At 39.4% G+C, this 19,123-nt stretch overlaps 1 protein-coding gene across 2 annotated transcripts in view; it reads right to left on the bottom strand.

The window, feature by feature from the left end:
• ACSBG1 (acyl-CoA synthetase bubblegum family member 1) overlaps nucleotides 1-18,902 on the bottom strand; it is a 77,619-nt gene extending 58,717 nt beyond the window's left edge. The window contains exon 1 of one of the 2 annotated variants that reach the window (XM_067534686.1): nucleotides 18,769-18,902. Coding sequence is in view for 1 of the 2 variants with exons in the window: in XM_067534684.1 (XP_067390785.1) it covers nucleotides 11,099-11,172 (74 nt within the window). In the remaining variant the exon portion in view is untranslated. Of the gene's footprint in view, nucleotides 1-11,098; nucleotides 11,236-18,768 lie in introns of those variants that run through there. The other variant, XM_067534684.1, reaches the window with a different exon arrangement.
• Nucleotides 18,903-19,123: the final 221 nt, after the last annotated feature.

Here is a 19,123-nt window from a genome sequence, read left to right as displayed (position 1 = left end):
CCTCCACTCCTTATCTTACCTGAATTATTGTGCAATGTCTAGTTGTTTGTCTTTACTAATTTAGGACTGACTCCTGCAAACTCCCTCTTACGCAAATAGTTTCTTCATAAATGCATTCCTGTTGCCTTCAGGAGGCTCCTTGCATGAATGAACATGGGTCTGTGTGTGTAACTTACCTATTAATCACAGACGCTAAATTAGAAAACATGCCATTTTTATCCACAGCAGAACTTTTTGATCAAACATAGCTTTCATATCTCACTGCCTACTGCTCCTGAGGACAATTTTAAGTACTAAAAGTCTCTCTAAAAGTTCAAAAAACAAAATGATTTAAGTGACCAATACTAGAAGTACATGAAAAAGATTCTCTCAGGAACCCAATTCCCCTCGCCAGTGTGTCTTAATACAGCAAAAGATCAATTGTTAAGAAAGTATCTTTTTACATCAGTTAAGCTCCTGGTATATACTTTCCCAACATTGCTTTTCTACACACATTCCACTATTCCCAGTCCAAACTAGATTCAGGTAGCATATTTGATGCCAAACCTGCAAGGTCTGGAGTGTCTCCCACTAGGCAGAGCTGAGAAATAATTGATTTTTTGGTTCAGTGGTCAAAACAAAAATAAAAAAAAAATATTTCGGTTAGTTTCAAACCAAAACCGAATTTTTTTTTTGTTGGTTTTTCTTGGAGAAATGAAAAATCCCCCAAAACTTAATTTGGGTCAAACAAAATGTTCTGAAGGTTGATTTGAATCAACATTGTCGAAGCAGTTCATTTAGAAAGTTTTGAAATAAAACCTTTTGACATTTCTGAAATGTTTCTTCAGTTTTTTTTTTAAGTCAAAAATATTTGCCAAATTTGACCCAAAATGCAAATAGTTTCAATGCCCCCAAAAATGCATGTACTAAGGCAAGCCCGTCTGAAGTGCCCTCCTGTGGCAGAACAAGTGACTGTCTTAGTTTTCCTTCAGAGGCCCCAGTAACTCCACAATCTCTTGCATCAATATTACCTGTTTGGGACCAGTTTATTACTGAAAGTCCCAGACTTGGTCCATTTCTCAAACCCAGTTTATATAGTCCTTAAAATCCCACATCCCCTAGGCAGTGGTTCTTAAACAGGGTATGTGTAGTCTTCCAGAGGGTAAATCAGCTCATCTAGGTATTTGCTTAGTTTTACAACAGGCTACATAAAAAGCACTAGCAAAGTCAGTACAAACTAAAATTTCATATGACTTGTTTTTAATGCTCTATATACTATACACTGACATGTAAGTACAATATTTATATTCTGATTTATTTTATAATTATATGGTAAAAATTAGAAAGTAAGCAATTTTTCAGTAATAGTATTAATAATAATAGTAATTGTATTTTTATGTTTGATTTTATAAGCAAATAGTTTTTAAGTGAGGTGAAACTTGGGAGCACGCAAGACAAATGAGACTCCTGAAAGGGATACAGTAGCCATTCAGAGCCACTGCTCTAGACCATTGACAAAGCGAGGGCCAGCCTTGGGGAAATGACATCATGGGCAAACTTGTATTTTGGCTCCCTCTGGCCCCCACTGCCTACTTGTGCTCCCCACCCACCTCCATTGCCCCCTGCTGCTTCCCTGGACTTCCACTCCATCACCCCCATCCCTGCTCCCTCACTGGGCTTCTGCTGTCTCCCTGGCCTCCCCCCTGCCATTTCCCCCAGCCCTTGCTGTCTCCCCAGACTCCACCCCCATTGCCTCTGGCCCCTGCTGCCTCCCTCCCTGAGCTCCCCACTCACCCCCCTGTGACACTGTCTGGATTAGGGGTGGGCATTTATAATATTTAATATCAATATTGCAAAATTACAATAATTTGTACAAGATATGCCATGTCAAGTATCATTAGAAAGGTTATAATTTGCTAAGTACGGTGATATTGTTTATGTGTATGTGTCATATTTGTATGGTAAGTTATGGATATGTTTTATATAGGTGCATTTCAACTTGTGCTATGTTTCTGAGTGACACCCCAGACAGGATGGCAGCAGTAATAAGCCTGCTTAATGACCCATTAAGAGAACTCAAAGGTAGAATGAACCCAGAGAAAGAATGCAGGGGCTGCTACACCTTATGAGTCACCAGGACTTGCCCAGGTGACTCTGGACTCCATCTGGTTTCTGTGAATTTCCACAAGCCACATGGCAAAGGGACATAAAAGGCAGCTGCTCCATCCCATGTTGTCTTCACTCCTGCTTCCTACCTCTGGATTAACTCACCTGCAACTGAAGCTATGAAACAAAGGACTGACCCATTCAGGTACTGGATGTACACCAGAGGAACTGTACAAGCCTGCAAACTCCAGAGTTCTACAGTTCTACTGAAAACCTGATATATATGGACTTTGAAGTATTTGTATCTATCAGATTGCTCTCTTCTCATTGATTTCTTTCCTTTTATAATAAACCTTTAGTTTTAGTTACTAAAGGATTGGCTGGCAGCGTGGTATTTTCGGTAAGATCCAAACCCATATTGATCTGATAATTTGGCTGACCCTTTGGGGTCAGGAGAACATTTTGGTAAAGCGAATAGAGTTTTAAATAACATATCTCTTTATTGGACCTAGTGGCTCCTGGGAGCCAGACTGAAATGCAGTAAAGGGAGCTGTGTAATTTTTTTTGTTTTAGTTTCTTGATAACCAGTATGGGGAATCAGAAGCACTGTTTGTAACTGGTTGGTGAATCTAACTGCAGTGTTAGCCACCAGTTTGGAAAAATCCACTCTCATTTTTTAAGTCTACCTTGACCTTGGCATTTTCAGGTGGGCTACTGTAGGCACAGACAGGTCACATTCCCGACTGGTCCCTGACCTCTGCTGCCTTTCCTTCCCATTCCCTCGAATTCCCTTCCATGGCCTTGCACCCGAGGTCTGCCCTGTTCCTTGCCTCTTGATCATGGCACCCCCCCAATCACAGCACCCTAGGCAGTCGCCCACATCACCAACCCGTAAGGCCAGCCTTGGGCAAAGCATCTACCATGCTTCAGCATCTTCCATCACACCTGGGCTCTTCTTTGTCCTCTTCTGTCCTTCAACCAGGACAGCCACCTCAGCCCTTCCAGGTGCATTACAACCCTGCTCTTCTCAGCAGGAACCCTCACACCATCTCTACTGGAGTTCATCCTCCCCAGGGCAGGATTGAGCCCTTAGATACATTAAATAAATATGTAAACATGCTGGAATCCTTAGATAATATTAAAGGCTCAACTGTGCCCACCCTTATGAAGGTACAAGTAGTAAAAGGTGCAATTCTGGGAGGAAATGTGTTTGAATCAGCTTGAATTCTTCTTGGTAATTCCTGTTGCAATGTAGCCCCTCCTGCATGGACTGTGGCTTAAAGACCACAAGTTTGCACTAAGAATTCTAAACATTTGAGGCAATGGAGTCACTCTACCTTTACATCAATGTGAGATAAGAATATGACACCGAGGCTCCCCAGTGTGTAAACCCCTTACTTTGGCATCTCATCAGTGGCTATACAGAAATCTATGACCGCACACTCACTAAAATGGGTTATAGTACCAGGGAATACATCCTCAGGCCGTGGAAAGCTGGGCATGCACCCACTTGTACCAATGACTCAACACGATGGACATAAATAATGTAAAGGAGGATATCCACACGTTGGCCACAAGATAAATAAATTAAAAGAAATCCCGGCTGCCTTTCTACAGAAGATAAAATTATGCTAAATACACTTCTCTCACACTTGCACTAGTCCAAAGACTCACCCCTACTAATCCTAACTGCCGACAGGCTCAGCTGATTTACAAACTACTAGTAGTCGTGGTATTCATCGCTGAATGTGCAAACTTGTTTTTCATAAACACTGAACCAATCTTTCTCAAACTACTAATGTAATTCCTTCATATGTAAAAGCCACATTAATCTTAAAGAACAAAATAAAATAAAAAAATCATTATTACTGCCTGCTAAAGTTCACAGGTAGCTGATAGCTTTTATAAAAGAATGGCTGCCAACCATAGGCATAGTTTGACTTCTATATTGGGGGGACAGGGTCCCCGCCCAGCAGCCACCATTCTCTAGCCACCCAGCTCTCAAGGCAGCACCACTGCCAGCAGCAGCACAGAACTTCAGAGCGGGGCAGCCAGAGAGGATTATTTTTTTAATCCTGCTCCTGTGCCACCCCACAATACCCACTCCCACCCACTTCTGGATTGTTTCTTGAATTTTTATCCTGCTCCTGCTATTATGACAGCGGGTCCGGCAGAACCAGTGGGATCCGAAGGGTCCACCTCACATTAGAAATCACGGGTGCATAGAAAATGTTTTTTAATCTGAATTGTAAACTACTGAAAAAAATCCCAACATATACAGTTTTGGGGGTAATGCCCCTATATGCCCCTCCCCCCGCCAATTTACACCCCTGCTGCCAACAATAACCTATTTTGAAGTGGAAACAGCTATCCTGATTTGCAAGAAAAAGGACAAAAATCTCTTTAGTAGTGATTAAATATCATCAAGAATCAGTTGATTCTTTTCCTTTTAGTTTGGTGAACAGACAAATTTAGCATATGGTTAAAAACTATATGAGAGCATGGGGAAGAATTAATAATGTATCAAGCTTTTTAGTCAAAAAGGCTTTATTCAGCAGATACAGTATGTGACACAGTCTTTGAATGACCTTGGAATAGACTTGCTTGCTTCCTTTTGACCTACGCAGCAGATATCCAGCTAGCCAGTGGAAACTTTCTAGTGACCACTTCTGTATAGTCATTTGTAGAGCGTGCAATGAAGCTGAGTTGGATACTTTTTCTCCCCTCCCCATCCTTGCTCAAGTAACAGCAATCCAGTTTCCAGACTTAAAAACATGTCACAGAAGGTATTTTTCCCCTTCATTAATTCTGTGCTTCTCTCATCTTCCTTAATATCAGAGTTCTGGATGCCATTTCATTTTAGAATCCTCTTTCCAGCATACACACAGTTACACACATAATTTAACTGCCCAAACTCAAGATAATGTATATGGATGTTTGATGGGATCACAAGTACTATGCCAGTTTCTTTACAAACACCACCATATAAGCAAAAATACCTCAAATATTTCAAATCACTCTCTCCAGTCCTTTAAACTCCAGTATTGTCAATCTACTTTTAACAGAAAATCAGCAAAGACCAAGCAACACCCCATTCCCAAAATGAAAACAAAATTTGAGAGGGTCAAACTGCACCCATAACTTCCAAAGGTAACATAAAAAGTTACAGATCAGCATCTTTTACTCTTGATTTTTTTCCTTTAGCAGATATCTATTGACCAGTGTGAAGAAAACCTCTTTGCTCATGCATCAAGGTCCCTGACAACTGCTGAGTAAAAGTATGCAAAGACTGAATAAGAGGCTTTATTTATAATTTGCAGAAAGCACAGATTTTATGAGTTATCTACAATATGGATATTTACATAAGTCACAAACCTCATTTTGACTTTTAGACAAAATATAAATTAAAAAAGAAATTCCTATTTTAGCTGCATTAAGACTCAAAAAAAGTCAATCCAATTGAAGGCCCATGAAGAGGATATCAAATATTACTCTCCAGTACAAAAGGCTAATGGATAGCTTGACCTTAAGAGAATGTATAATATATTCAAAATATACATTATCCTTGATACAAGAAGGTATTAGCCTGAAAATGCTCCAAATTAACAAATTACCTTTGATGATCAAGCAAATCTACCTGGCCATATGTGAACGTAAGTTGTTATCTAGAGTTTTATACTTATGATTAATAGATGGCTGAGGAAATATAAAGTCTAACTTCATTTTTACAGGAAAGGTGAGGCCGTTGTTCTAGTAAAATTCTGTGGAATTCACATCTGTGGTGTTCTCATCACTTTATTTAATTGTTGCAATAATAGACTTTACAAAAAACAATAGTAAAATAAGTAGTAGTAATATGAATACTATGGGAAGAAAATGTCTTCTGTGTGATTTTTGCTTATATTACATACCTTCCGAACAGATAAGCAGGATTTGGTCACTGCTAATCCCTGCAGACCCGTCCCCACTGCAGCTCCTGGCTCTAGTGCCTCCCTCACCATGTCCATGCCACACTCAGTTTCCACCTTCCAGTGCAGGCAGGTGCAATGTCACTCCTCATCCCGGAACTCCCTGTAACTATTGAGCATTCCCAAGGTACTAAACATGCCGAGGAGTAGCTGAAACTGCTGCCCTCCCCAGCTCTGCCCCCACCAATGATACACACCATATGTATGGCTGTTGGCACCCCTGAATGCAGGAAATCGTTTCCTTCAACCAGGACAAGAGGTTTAGTGGGTCAAAATGGGACAGTCCCGTGGAACCCAGGACTGTTGTAAGGCATGCTATTATTTTTTTTACTAATTATTATTACACACTTTTCCAAAGAGTCTTGAGAGAGAGAGAGGGATGTGTATGCCGGAAGAGCCTCATTACAGTAATACTAACAGTAGTCATTATTTTTGTTCCCTTCTGCTCTTACCAGATAGGAAAAAAAGTAATGACCAATAATAGTTAGACAGTCCACCATCTTTAGTGGGACATGATGAACTTCTAGTAATTATCAGTCATTTCATAACCTTAAATTAAGTTTCAAATTTCCCCATGAAATCATAGTAACAAGCCATAAGACAGAGACTGTCATAATAAACCTGAGGTACCATTCAGAGGATGCCCTTGCTCTCTCTTCTTGTATGCAATTTCCCACACAAGAGATGGGTCAGTCTGTCTGCTCCTGTTCTACTTCAGGTAGTGTTGAGATGCCAGTCTGGACTCTTATGGCCTGTTTCTCCTTGCTTGGCACCCTGTGTAGTCATTGGCAGCTCTGCAAAGCAGGCTTGATTCTTCTTTCACTTACATCCATATAAATATCCATATAAATCAGAAGTAACTACACTGAAATCAGAGTTACAATAGTGTAGGATGGGGAGTTGAGGGCATTCATCCGGGCATTTATAGTAGAACCTCAGAGTTACGAATTGACCACTCAACCCCACAGCTCATTTGGAACTGGAAGTACGCAATTAGGCAGCAGCAGAGACCAAAAAAAAAAAACCCCAAAAAACCCAAAACCAAATACAATACAGTACTGTGTTAAACTACTAAAACAAAAAAGGGAAAGTTTAAACAAAAATGTGACAAGGTAAGGAAACTATTTTTGTGCTTGTTTCATTTAAATTAAGATGGTTAAAAGCAGCATTTTTCTTCTGAATAGTAAAGTTTCAAAGCTGTAGTAAGTCAATGTTCAGCTGTAAACTTTTGAAAGAACAACCATAATGTTTTGTTCAGAGTTACGAACATTTCGAAGTTTTAAAAACCTCCGTTCCCAAGGAGTTTGTAACTCAAAGGGTCTTCTATACTAGGATTTGATCATTAGTTTGTTGTTGTTAATTTATATTATGGTAATACCTACAAATGTCAACCAAGATCAGGATCCTATGGTGTAGGCCCTGTAATATTCTGCTTATTTTGTTCAAGAATATCTCAGCATTGCCAGCCTCAAGAGATCATAACCATAAGGCTTTTTTTTTTTTTTTTTTTTAAATCAAATCATGTTTTTAGACTGTCTTTTGACTTTTTAAATTCTCCTCTACTATTCGGAAAATGTATGTGAGAATCTTTGAAAAGTCAATCTTTAATCACACAAAAATGTTCATCTCTCCCTTGCTGCTCAGTTGGAGACTCCACTTACGCCCTCCTCACCTCTAAGATATGGGAATGAACATCCATTGCCTAATACTATTTTGACCCAGCAGCAACATTTCCATGCCTCCTGGTGTCCTGGGACTTCTCTACTGGGTATTCAGCAGCACCACTAGCCCAGCTCCCCACTCCACTGCCTCCTGCTACCCTACAACAGTCTCCCTGCTCAAGGGTCATATATGAAAGAAGGGCAGGTCTGCATCCTTAGCCCCAAGGCTCTCTCACAGAACTCTGCCTACATAATCAGCCCTGAAAATCATGGGATCGGAGGAGCTTGTTGCATCACAACAGCTCCTCCTGCAGGCACAAAAATCCTATGACTTGCAATTGATTTGCAAGAGTTAGCATCATTGGATGGTTAGAGGAGACTCCCCTTTCCCACCTCCACCACCAGGTTCTAGGAGCTGGCATCCAATCCCTCTATTTCCCACCTCCATCATCATTCCCTACAGCCCCACCTCAGCCAACCTTCTGCCACACATACCCCTGCATCATTCTGCTGCATTGCCTATATCTGCCTTCTGCTCCCTACACTGACTCCTTCCTTTCATTCTCCCCATTCACCTTCCAGTGCTTCTGCACCTCCTCACAATCCATGTCCTATCTAGCCCCCTAAACTATACAGTAACAACCATTGAAGCCATGACCACACGCAAAATCTCACTGAAAATAGTGGAAGGTGACAGACAGCTTTATTAGGGGCAGCCTCACTTCCACAAGCAGATAGACTGTATGTGAATGGTGGCCATCTTCCTGGCTTCAGCCCCATTGATAGTAATGGGAGATGGTAGCCATTTTGAATATGTGAAAATTCACAAGTTAGCAACCTCTCCTCATATTTTCATAAGAAAAGTAATCAAAATTGCTAGAGTCGTGATAAAATCACAAGCACTGGCAGTATTGCATCCTGGTAGTCGGACATCAGAACATCCACAGTGAATCAAATATTCACCCTGATCCCCATCCACACTGTAGACTCTCACAGAGGCCCCAGTTCAGCAAAGCACTTAAGTACAAACTTAAATTTAAGTCCCATTGACTTTATTGTTAAGCACGTGCTTAACTTCTATGCTGAATTCACACCAAAATCAGGGCTCATTCGCCTAAACAGGAAAGATGGGAGAGGCCTAGTTTAAGCTATCCACAGTCACAGTCTGGATATTTCTGAAAGTCCATATTCAAACCAGAAAAATATATGAAATATAATATGTCTACACCCATAGATGTGGACTTCTTACAGCCCAGAGTGGAATAGGAGGGATTCAGAATATTCCCAGCTGCTAGTATATGCTTCCAAGACACATGAAAGTGGTACAGGGGCATAGTTAAGGTTTTCTGGACTGTCTTAACTGTGCATTTCCTATTTTTAGACACTTGGGAGTTGGTGTAACCTCATTAAATGGTCAAAAAGTCAGAAGGTTTTAAATCTAATAAAGATTCTTTTAATAAATGAATTATACAAACTTATTTACGCTTTACTGAAATTTTTGGTCTGGGAATTTCATATAGAATCATATACCTTTGTCTAGCAGTTAGCTATGAATTTCTGCATTTGACTGTGAATCATACTTGAGTTTTAAAAACTGATAGAGTAAGCTATTGCTTGTGGTGACATTACACCAATATTAGTGTGGCATTTATTTTGCAATGCAAAGTATTAAGCTGCTTTCCACTGCCAGAAGTTGGCACTGGATGACAGGGGATGGATCACTCAATAATTGACCTTTTCTGTTCACTCCTTCTAAAACATCTGGCACTGACTGCTGTTAGAAAACAGGATACTGGGCTAGCTGAACCACTGGTGTGACCCATTATGGTCTTTCTTATGTTTTTATGCATTAAGATATATTTATTGGATTTCATGCCATTCGTTTGGTACATTTGTAATAGAGCTGAACTTATAGTTTATTTATTGAATCCCAAGTCCTCTGCATCTTGATGGAACATGGGTAAATATTCTGAATGTAGTAAAGATAGCCTTTTGTGAAATGTCTTTAAAATCTTGTTTCACGTTAAACATTAAACACATTGCACAAAAAGATTGGCTAACAAGCAGCATACTAAGAATGGTGATTTCATCCACCCTTGAAACTAAGTCCCTCATGTGATATGTCTAATGCCACCTTGGAATAGCTAAATCCACTGATCGGTTCCTAACCTGAATTTCCTTTAAATTATATTTAATCAAGTGCCTGTTGCCATGGCAGATTAGGGTGAAATTCTGACCCTATTAAGCCAGTGCCAAAACTTCCACTTCAACAGAGCCAGGATTCCACCCTATGCACTTATGTACAAATTTAAAAACACAACTTATATTAAGCTACCCACACCAGATATTTTGGTAACAAATGCAAAATAGAGATAACTACTATTTCTTTCTCTAGAAATATTAGCAGTCATATATTCAAGATGAAAAATAAGCAAGAGCGTAAGGGATGGGACCAAAGGAAAGGAAATACTTTAAAAAGGAAATAAAAATGAATCTTATTTAGACAAAGTTTTAAGGTGCTGATGATGATTTGTCAGTGCTTAGTGTGAGTCTAGAATAAGGTGTCTATCAGGAATTAAGCTTCTTTGTGTAATGGAAAAATCAAGACAATTAATTTCAAGATTCTGAAATTAACTGATATTGGCTATCGCCTACCACAAGCAGGCTGCTAGTTCTACCGTACCATTTGCCTCGCTTCACATATATGTGCACTGAAGGGGGGGTGGGGAGAACCAGATTATGCTGAGAATGACTGCTGCCCTGAGGCTGCAGTAACTTTTAAACCATTTTTCAACTCTAAATTCTTTTTTTCAGAACTGTTTTCAATTTTTGTAGAACTACAAATCTTCACATCAGCATTCAGATAATTGCTTCCGCCACCCCACCCCACACCCTATCTCTGCTGCACCCATTTCTGGATTTAACAATCTCTGTCCTATGAAGTGAACACTATGCCACTAGACATAGGTGTTAAAATAAAAAAGCCAGAGACTGTGCAAACTGGACATTTTTATAAATAACACCACACACACTACAAAAGGACATTCTGTGTTACCTCCAGAAAGGATCTAGCAAATTTTTGACAATTATGATATGTGGAGAGGACATAGTCTGTACAGAATAATAAATAAATAGCAATAAAATAGCAATAAAATTCAGACAATCTATGGATTAGCGAAGGAGATTGTCAGTTCAGAATCACTGGCAGTTTTCTTGCATTCTATTTTCAACAAAGAACTTTTGTCATTCTGCAGTAAATAGTAAAGTTAGCATTAAGTGAATAAGACTCTCACTGACTTTAGCGGGAGCAGAATCAGGCCCTTAATATCTTTAGTTCACAGACTTTAAAACTGTTTGTTAGTATAAATTCTCAAGTTACTTTACCTGATTTCATGGCTTTCTGCAATTGCATTTTCATCTTGCAATTTTTTCTCAAGGGTCTCTTCGCTACCAGCCATTCTGACAAACTCTCTAAAACAAATATGCTAAAGATTTATCTGGTTCAGGCATAAATAAGCTCCTGAGACCATTTAAGAAACTAACAATAACTGGATACTTGTTCAAATAAAGACGTAATGCAAGAGGAGGAGACTAAAGCTCTATTTCTCTCCAATTTTAACATGCTTGAAATGCCTCAGTGCCTGTCAGTTGCTTACTGTTAAAACTTTTCTTTTTTACTCAGTTTTCTGTAATTACACATGAGAAGAATTTCAATGAGACCATAGTTCTTTAAGATGCAAATTTTCTCTTTTGCTAGGCTATCTAACCAATCAGTTCACAGCTTACAACAACTAAAGCAATTCTGAATCTATTATTAATTCTAGTTTCAAAATAGAGCATCCAAGTAAACTATTTTCTCTATAAAAATGTAGATTAATTAAATTAGGATATGACTCTGACCTTCAAGTTAATGACACATATGAAATCCATTCCTGTAAGGGGCTGAGTGCCAACAGCTCCCATTTACTTCAACTCACAGGACCAGGCTTAACATTTATATTGAAAAGGACTAATCACTTAACTAATAGCCTGTCAGAATTTAAGAAATCTGTGTTTGGCCACTCAGTGAATACATTTCTCTTTCCTAAACTTATATTATCTCCTTTGCTAGAAGTGTATTATTCCTGAAATATATCCCCAGTACACTGACAGCGTAGCACAGCATTCAATAAGTATCATTTTATCAAGAGCAATTTGAAATGATGGGGAGAAAGAGAGAACTGTAGAGGTGGGTCCCAAGATGTCCCATCGGCTCATCCTACCCACCCCCAGAAATGTGTTTGAAAATATGTAATAGCACAATATGAAACATTACAAAGGCAAAAATGTGTATATTTATGGGGCCCATATATAAGCATTTTTGTGATGGGTGATTAAAATCCATCAGCAAGGGAAATCTCCCTACTTCTTCCTTTGGTTTGGGGACAGTTTTCAAAAGAGTTCCTGCAGGGATCTAGAAAGCCCTCTTGAGCCTATTACTGGTTTTCCTGAAGCATTACAAGGAAAAAGTACATAAGCCTGGGTTGACCTTATATGTTAGTTTCAGCTTGCAGACTTTTTAATTGTAGCATATAACAAAGTAACAGGCCATTGCAGACCAAGTGGGCCCTTTTGCTTTTGTCTGTGGGTATTCAGTTTATTAGAAGCCCAGATTCAATAGGAATAAATTTCAGATTTTTTTTTTCTTCTCACCATAATTTTTTCTTCCACATTTCCACAGAAATTCCACCTAGAATTTCTTACCTTCTATATTAAGTGAAGGACTCCAGGTAGAAGATCACTGGCTTCTATGGGTGGCTGCCGTCTGTGGTTTTGGGTGGTTCAATGACAGGAGCAGATCTCATGGGGGAAGCATGAGTAATGATGAAAATACTCTGAAACTTGTCCCCTAAACGAGTGCTCCCGCTTTTTTTTTTTTTTTTTTTTTAAACCACTTCAGAGATCTGGTCTTTAAAACATTTTACTTTTCTTAGGATCAGGAGAACAGGGAAAACTTGTCAACCTTCCCCAAGTTCACAGGAAAGCATTTGGGAAGCAAGCTAGGGGCTCAGTGATTGGTGGGGGTGAAAGGAGTCACAGATCCTATCAATACTTGTTCTTTTCCCAAGTTCAAGCAATGAGGAGCTGAAGCACAGTGACAAAGTTAGCTAAGCCATTAAGGTAGAGACGATTTGTTTGATCTGTTAGAAAGATGTTTGGACTATATAGCTTTATAGTAACCTCTTTGTAAATTTCTTGCAGCTACAGAGGAACCTGTATCAGAATTGCCAGGCAGGAGCAGATGCAGGCTGGAACAGGCTGGCTAACATGGAAACAGGAACAGACTAGAGTAGGAGCAGGCTAAACCATGAGCAATGGTGAACTGGAGCAGTCTGTCAGAATTGCTAGGCAATAGAAGTACTCCCAGACAAGTAAGCATATTTGAGGAGACTGTTCCCCACAGGAGCCTATACACATGCCTTGGGATCACCTGCATGGATCCATGCCTATGAACTGCATGAATGGTGAGGGGCCTATCACAAGAGCTACAGATAATTGCCTCTGATGACTCATCACAGTCTCCCTTGACTCATGAGGCTTTAGGTTTAGCCTAACTCAAAGATGACTCATCAGGTTTAAGAAGGCTCAGGCTGAAAGATAACTCAGGTTTATGAGTCTCAGAGCTAGCGAATTTGTTACCTATGCCAATGGGACAGCTTCTCCCGTCAGAGTAGATACTCCACCTTCCATCAACATAGCGCAGTCTACACCAGGAGTTAGGTCAGCATAACTGTGTCGCTCAGGCGTGTTAACTTCCCACACCTCTGAGCGACGTAGTTATACCAATGTAAGTTTGTACTGTAGACCAGAGCTCAGGTTCAGAGGTAACTCATCACAACCTGACAGCCTAATTAGAGTGTCATGAATGTGACACTGTAATAATGTGAACAATAAAAATCTGTACTAACTTTCAGTTCCTGCACGACGTTTCTAGCTTCTCTTCCAGCTGTTCTAAATAATACTTCCTTACAAACAAGTACAACCTGAAGCATTAAAGAAGGAAGGACCTGCACTTTCACTCTTTACATGCAACAATCTATGTTTGGTCACTTTGAGGTGCACCTCTATCTGTCTAACTTAGGTACATCCAAAGCACTTATTTTATCAACATATCAAAACAGCAGACATCAGAATAAAATTAGTTACATGTATGTATCGAGTGGAGAATACACTCGGACAATTTTATGTACATGTATGAACACAGGAAGTTATAAAGAGGGACATTTGGGGAGACAGAAGCTGTGTACCTATCTCCACTTAAACACAAACTGGACTCAGAGCTTTTCAGAGTAGCAGAGTGTTAAAAATGATAGCTTTGCTTAAAAACATTAAAGGATTCTCTCCCCTAAATAGAGACAGTTAACATGTACATTTATGTAATTTGCATGAAACTGCTGATAGCTACATGCGCTCTGATTTCTGCTCTTGATAGACCAGAGTGTTGTATGTGAACTATGATAAATTGCAATTACCATATATGGGCAGTAGAGGATGCTAATTTTGAATGTTCCTTGCTGTTCATCTGTGCTAATACCAGCTCTCTGAGCATCCTGACCCCTTCCTCTACATTAAAAATTCCAGTTAATACTCCATGATATCAGTCTATATCACTTTAGTATGACTGATTAAACAATGCACAAAGGATTCATTGAGGCTAAATTTTCTGCTGTTTGAAAACAATAGTGAATAGAAGATTAACAAAGAAACCCTATGGGTCATATTCATCCTGACATAACAATAAGATATTGTTAACTCAGAGGAGTTATGCCAGGACTGAGTTTGGTCCTTGTGGATTTTAAATTATTATTACAATGATAAATATTATTGTACATTGATGTCATTGTACAAATTAATTTTATTTTAAATGAAAATTTCTACAACATGAAGAAATAATCACTCATTAACCAAATTACTTTCTTACAAATATGTTTAAACACATTGGGCCATATCCCCAGCTGGCATAGGGTAGAGTTATGGCTGAGAACTGTACATTAAATATATGTCTTTGTGCAGAATTTTTAAACATATTTTGGGTTTTAGTTTGTTATAAAATAAAAGCACCAACACTGGGCTTTAGACATCTTTGCCCAAAATTAAAAATACAATAAAGTCAAAAGTAAAAGTCAGCAAATACTCCTGAACCAGAAAACTTTAAAGCCCCCACAAAAACAATAAAATGAAAGTGAGAAAAAAAAACCTCCCTTCAAAACCTCAATCCTGTTTCTGTCCTGCCCAAGCTTTGGTAAACAAATGCATATTGCACATGCCCTGAAGGTGAACAAATTTGGGCTATCTGGGACTGAAGTATGGGAGGACATGATTAGGTTCCAAAATTCAAGAGAACTCCCAGAGAACATTGTGACACCAGCAAAACCCCTCTCCCCCTTCTTTTATCACAGCTTTGATGGCAACTCCTTCCCCTAGTTGAATCTGCCATCCACAGAAAAAAACAAAACCTACCCTTACCCATTCCTACTGCCCAGTCACTGAGACTGGAACACGAGGATGACCTAGTAGTCATTAATCAAGAGAAGCATCATTTACCTCATAAAATTTGCCTTCCCAGCCACAAACATACCCAGCCACACCTACAAACACTAAAAAGCTCACCTCCTGTAACATCTCCTCCTAATGCCTGGTCAAGGGTCAGAAGTTAGTTGGAGCAAGCTCTCCATCATAAGCAGATGAGTTCGCGGTTCTTTCTGGCCCTTGACTTTAATTTGAGGCAGAGATTACACTTCTGAGGGAGGTGTGACTCCCCCAGACAGCATATACAGTAGGAATTTTTGTCACTGACTGGAATAGCCTCTCAACAGGAAAGGCAATGTTTACACCCGGGGATGCTGAGTACTCTGTTCCACTTCCACAGAGGGAAGAAACAAGAAAAAAATATCTATGGACAGGCAGAATGGAAGAAGAACAGAACATCTAGTGGAGGTACCATCAGAGATTGGTTACATTAAAAATGCCCAAAGTACGTAAGTTCTAATGCAAATCTGATACATTAATTTATATAAATAGAAAAAATAACTTTCCAGTAACATGTAATATGACCTTTCCTTCTTAATAATCTAGAGTTTGCATCTGACTACTCATGAATATATTCAAAATCTCCAAAAGCTATATATAATAATATATATATAAAATAATAAATTCTACAGGAGAGAAGGACTGTAAATTCTGCAGAACATTCTGCAACAGCAACATTGTAGTCTAAGGCCTTGTCTACACTATACTTATGCCAGCAAAACTTCTGTCACTCGCGGGTGTACAAAAACACCCCTCTTGAATGACATAAGTTTTGCCAGTTTAAGCACTAGTGTGGATATAGCTACCACTGCTTGTTTAAGTGGTTTTATTAGGTTGGTGGGAGAGCTCTCTTCCATCAACATAACGCGGCTACACAAGTCCTCTTACAGCAGTACAGCAGGACTGATACAGCTATGCCACTAAGTTTTAAGTGTAGAATAGCCCTAAGGCCTTTCTGCAGTAAGGAGCAGCAGCCATTACCTAAAAGTTTGGAGTCAGATCCCATCTAAACTGTACAAAACAATAAAATATCTGGTTGTTAAGAAAGCATTCCTGCCCTAAAAAGGCATGGCATCAACAAGTGATGAAATAAACAGACAGACCTTAAAAAGCTTAAAAAAAAACTTTGCAAGATAACACTCTGGCAGAACCACTTATCAGCAGTTTAAATTGGGAAACCTATGACCCAAAGGTAGCAAGTCATAATTACTTTTTGTTTTATCTTTAATTGTTTCTGTCTGTTGTGTAACTGGTTTCACAACATTTGAATTGACTCTTGTATGTAGGGGATGGTGTGATAAGATTGGTTAAAGAATTGTTTGGTAATGTGCTAGGATTGGTTAAAAAATTGTTTTGTAATACTTTAGTAAAAACGATTGGTTAAGGTACAGAAAAGCAAGACCTAAGTTTAACTATATATACTGGGGTCCAAAAAGAAGTTCTTTAGAACCTAACTCTGGGACGCAGCCCAAGATCAAAGCTACTAGAACCCTCACACCCTGCCAACTATACTGTGCAGAAGCCAGAGCCCCAGACAACCCAATTCTGACTGGCCATCAGGAAAAGTTAGTCTGTTTATTGGGAGTGGTGAGCATTGCATGCTTAGCATGTGTATTCCGTTGGTCAATCGCTAATAAATACAAGTTAAAGGATGTTACTGTGTAAAAGCTCTTTCGCCGGTAAAAGGTCCTGTAAAGGGTTACGCTCTGAGCCTACAGAAGAGTAGGGGTGGGTGCCCTAGATTGTGTGGGTAACAATATCAAGAGGCCTTTATGTGGCATTAGATATTACTGACACTACTTACTTCACTAGCTGATAGAGGAAAACAGACCACTTAGTATCATATTCTTCATGAAGCAAAAGGAAACTTATATATTGCTTTGGCAATTTACAAAACTAGAATTTAAACAGAATACACAGAACCTCTCCAGGTACCAGAAGGATACTTTCATCAGTCTAGTTACTAAAACATTTGCAGTCCCCAGTTTGAAACAGATGAAATAATGATTGCTATATACAAAGAAACTTATGTATCCAAAGATTTATATTAAGTAAAAACACAATTGATATCACCTCCTTTTTGCTTCTTAATAAGCTGCCTGAAATTATTGCTGCTTGTTGTTTTCTGGCTTGAAGCCACAATTATTTTCTTGAACTGCTTGCTATTTTTCACCTGGAAGGGCTATTCACTCTATTTGTAAATTTATTCTCTCTAGTGTCCTCAAAGAATGTTTGCATGCCTACCCTAAAAGTAAACTGTACCACTTTTAAAAAATAATTAAAATGAGTTAAAGATCTTAACATTCTTAATAAAATATTTATAGTCTTAAAGTGCAAATTATTCACATTATAGAACAAACTATCTGAATAACATTCCGTCCTTCATTTACCCTCAAAGACCACAATGCTCAAACTAGATGATCACAATGGTCCCTTCTAGCCTTAAAATCAGTGATTCCAAATACTGTACTTGTGTAAAAAGAACCTTAAAAAGCAATGTGTGTGAAATTTTGGCATCTGAGAAGCATAACTCGTATGTCTAGACTTATGGCGGCAAAGTCGCCGCTGTCAAATCGACCTATCTGGATCGACTGAGCGGTCAGTGAAGACACACTCAGTCAATCCAGAAATTGATGCAGTAAAACCACCCCCTCAAGTGGCGCAGTGCAGTGAAGATGCCGTGCAGAAACTCTGCGTAGCTTGCGTAACTCCCGTCAACTGCCGCCGAATTGCCGGGTAAATGTAGACCAGGGCTGAGTGAACTCGTACATTAGTATAGCAAATGCCTGGTTTTCAGAGGTGCTGAGCATCAGCAAGTCCCACTGAAGTCAATGGGAGTTGCAGATGCTCAGCATCTCTAAAGATCAGGCATTCAGGCATCATTAACTGGTCTTTGCTGTGAAGGTTTAAAAAGGGCTAAATTCTGTTTTTTATTAACACCAGTATAAATCCAGATTATCTCTGCTGACTTCAACGAAGTTACTCTGGTTTTAAACTGGTGTAACTGAGTTCAAAAACAGGCATAAATTCTGACATGAGCATGAATCGTCAAATAGAGTGTGTCTTATGCAAAGTATGCTTAAGTTCATATTTTGGTGGAGTAAAGGGCACCTAAATCAGTGAGGTATGTTAGAGTAGTTCCCCCTCTCCAGCATTACACAAAGATACTTTCCCATTACAGCAGTCTTCAAAAGACTATGGCTATGGCTACACTGACGGAGTTGCTGCCGTCAGATCGATTGCTCTGGATCGACTGAGCAGTCAGTGAAGGCCTGCTCAGTCGATCCAGAAATCAATGTACTAAGACCACCTTCGCAAGTGGCGTAGTGCTGCGTCGACGGGAACACCCATTAACTTAATCTTTATTTTTATTATTTTGTTCCTGGATTAAAACTCTGTCTTGTGCACTGTATCTTTTTTAAAATTTGTGTTTTTAAGGGGTAGCTACCGCCCATCCCCAGCCATCTTTCCCTTTGCATGCTTACCTCGTCTCTTTCCATCTCTGTGTTACCTATTTTTGTATTACTGCGTCTGAAGAAGAGAGCTAGCCTCTCGAAAGTTTATGTCTCCAAATATTAAATCTGTTAGTCTTTAAAGTGCCACAGAACTCTCGTTGTCTTTGCTGTAAGAATAGTTCACTGTTGAGTGATGAGACTTTGGCTTCAGTAGTTCCTTCTCTTCATGATTCCTTCCTCTGCTGATAACCTATAAAGAGCACAGCTCATCATTCAACGTTGGGATTTACAAGTCAGAAGTATGTGACCCAGTTTTTAGGGGCTGAAAGCCAAAAGAAAGCGAGTCACAGAACAGATCACAAAGCTGAGGCACAAGAGTGGTGGA

The sequence above is a fragment of the Emydura macquarii genome, unplaced genomic scaffold (assembly GCF_026122565.2).
Source record: "Emydura macquarii macquarii isolate MOO-44397 ecotype Brisbane River unplaced genomic scaffold, CSIRO-AGI_Emac_v2 contig_3451, whole genome shotgun sequence".
Classification (NCBI taxonomy): Eukaryota; Metazoa; Chordata; order Testudines; family Chelidae; genus Emydura; species Emydura macquarii.
The sequence above is the reverse complement of the archived record's forward strand: the minus strand, read 5'-3'. Positions and strand labels throughout refer to the sequence as shown.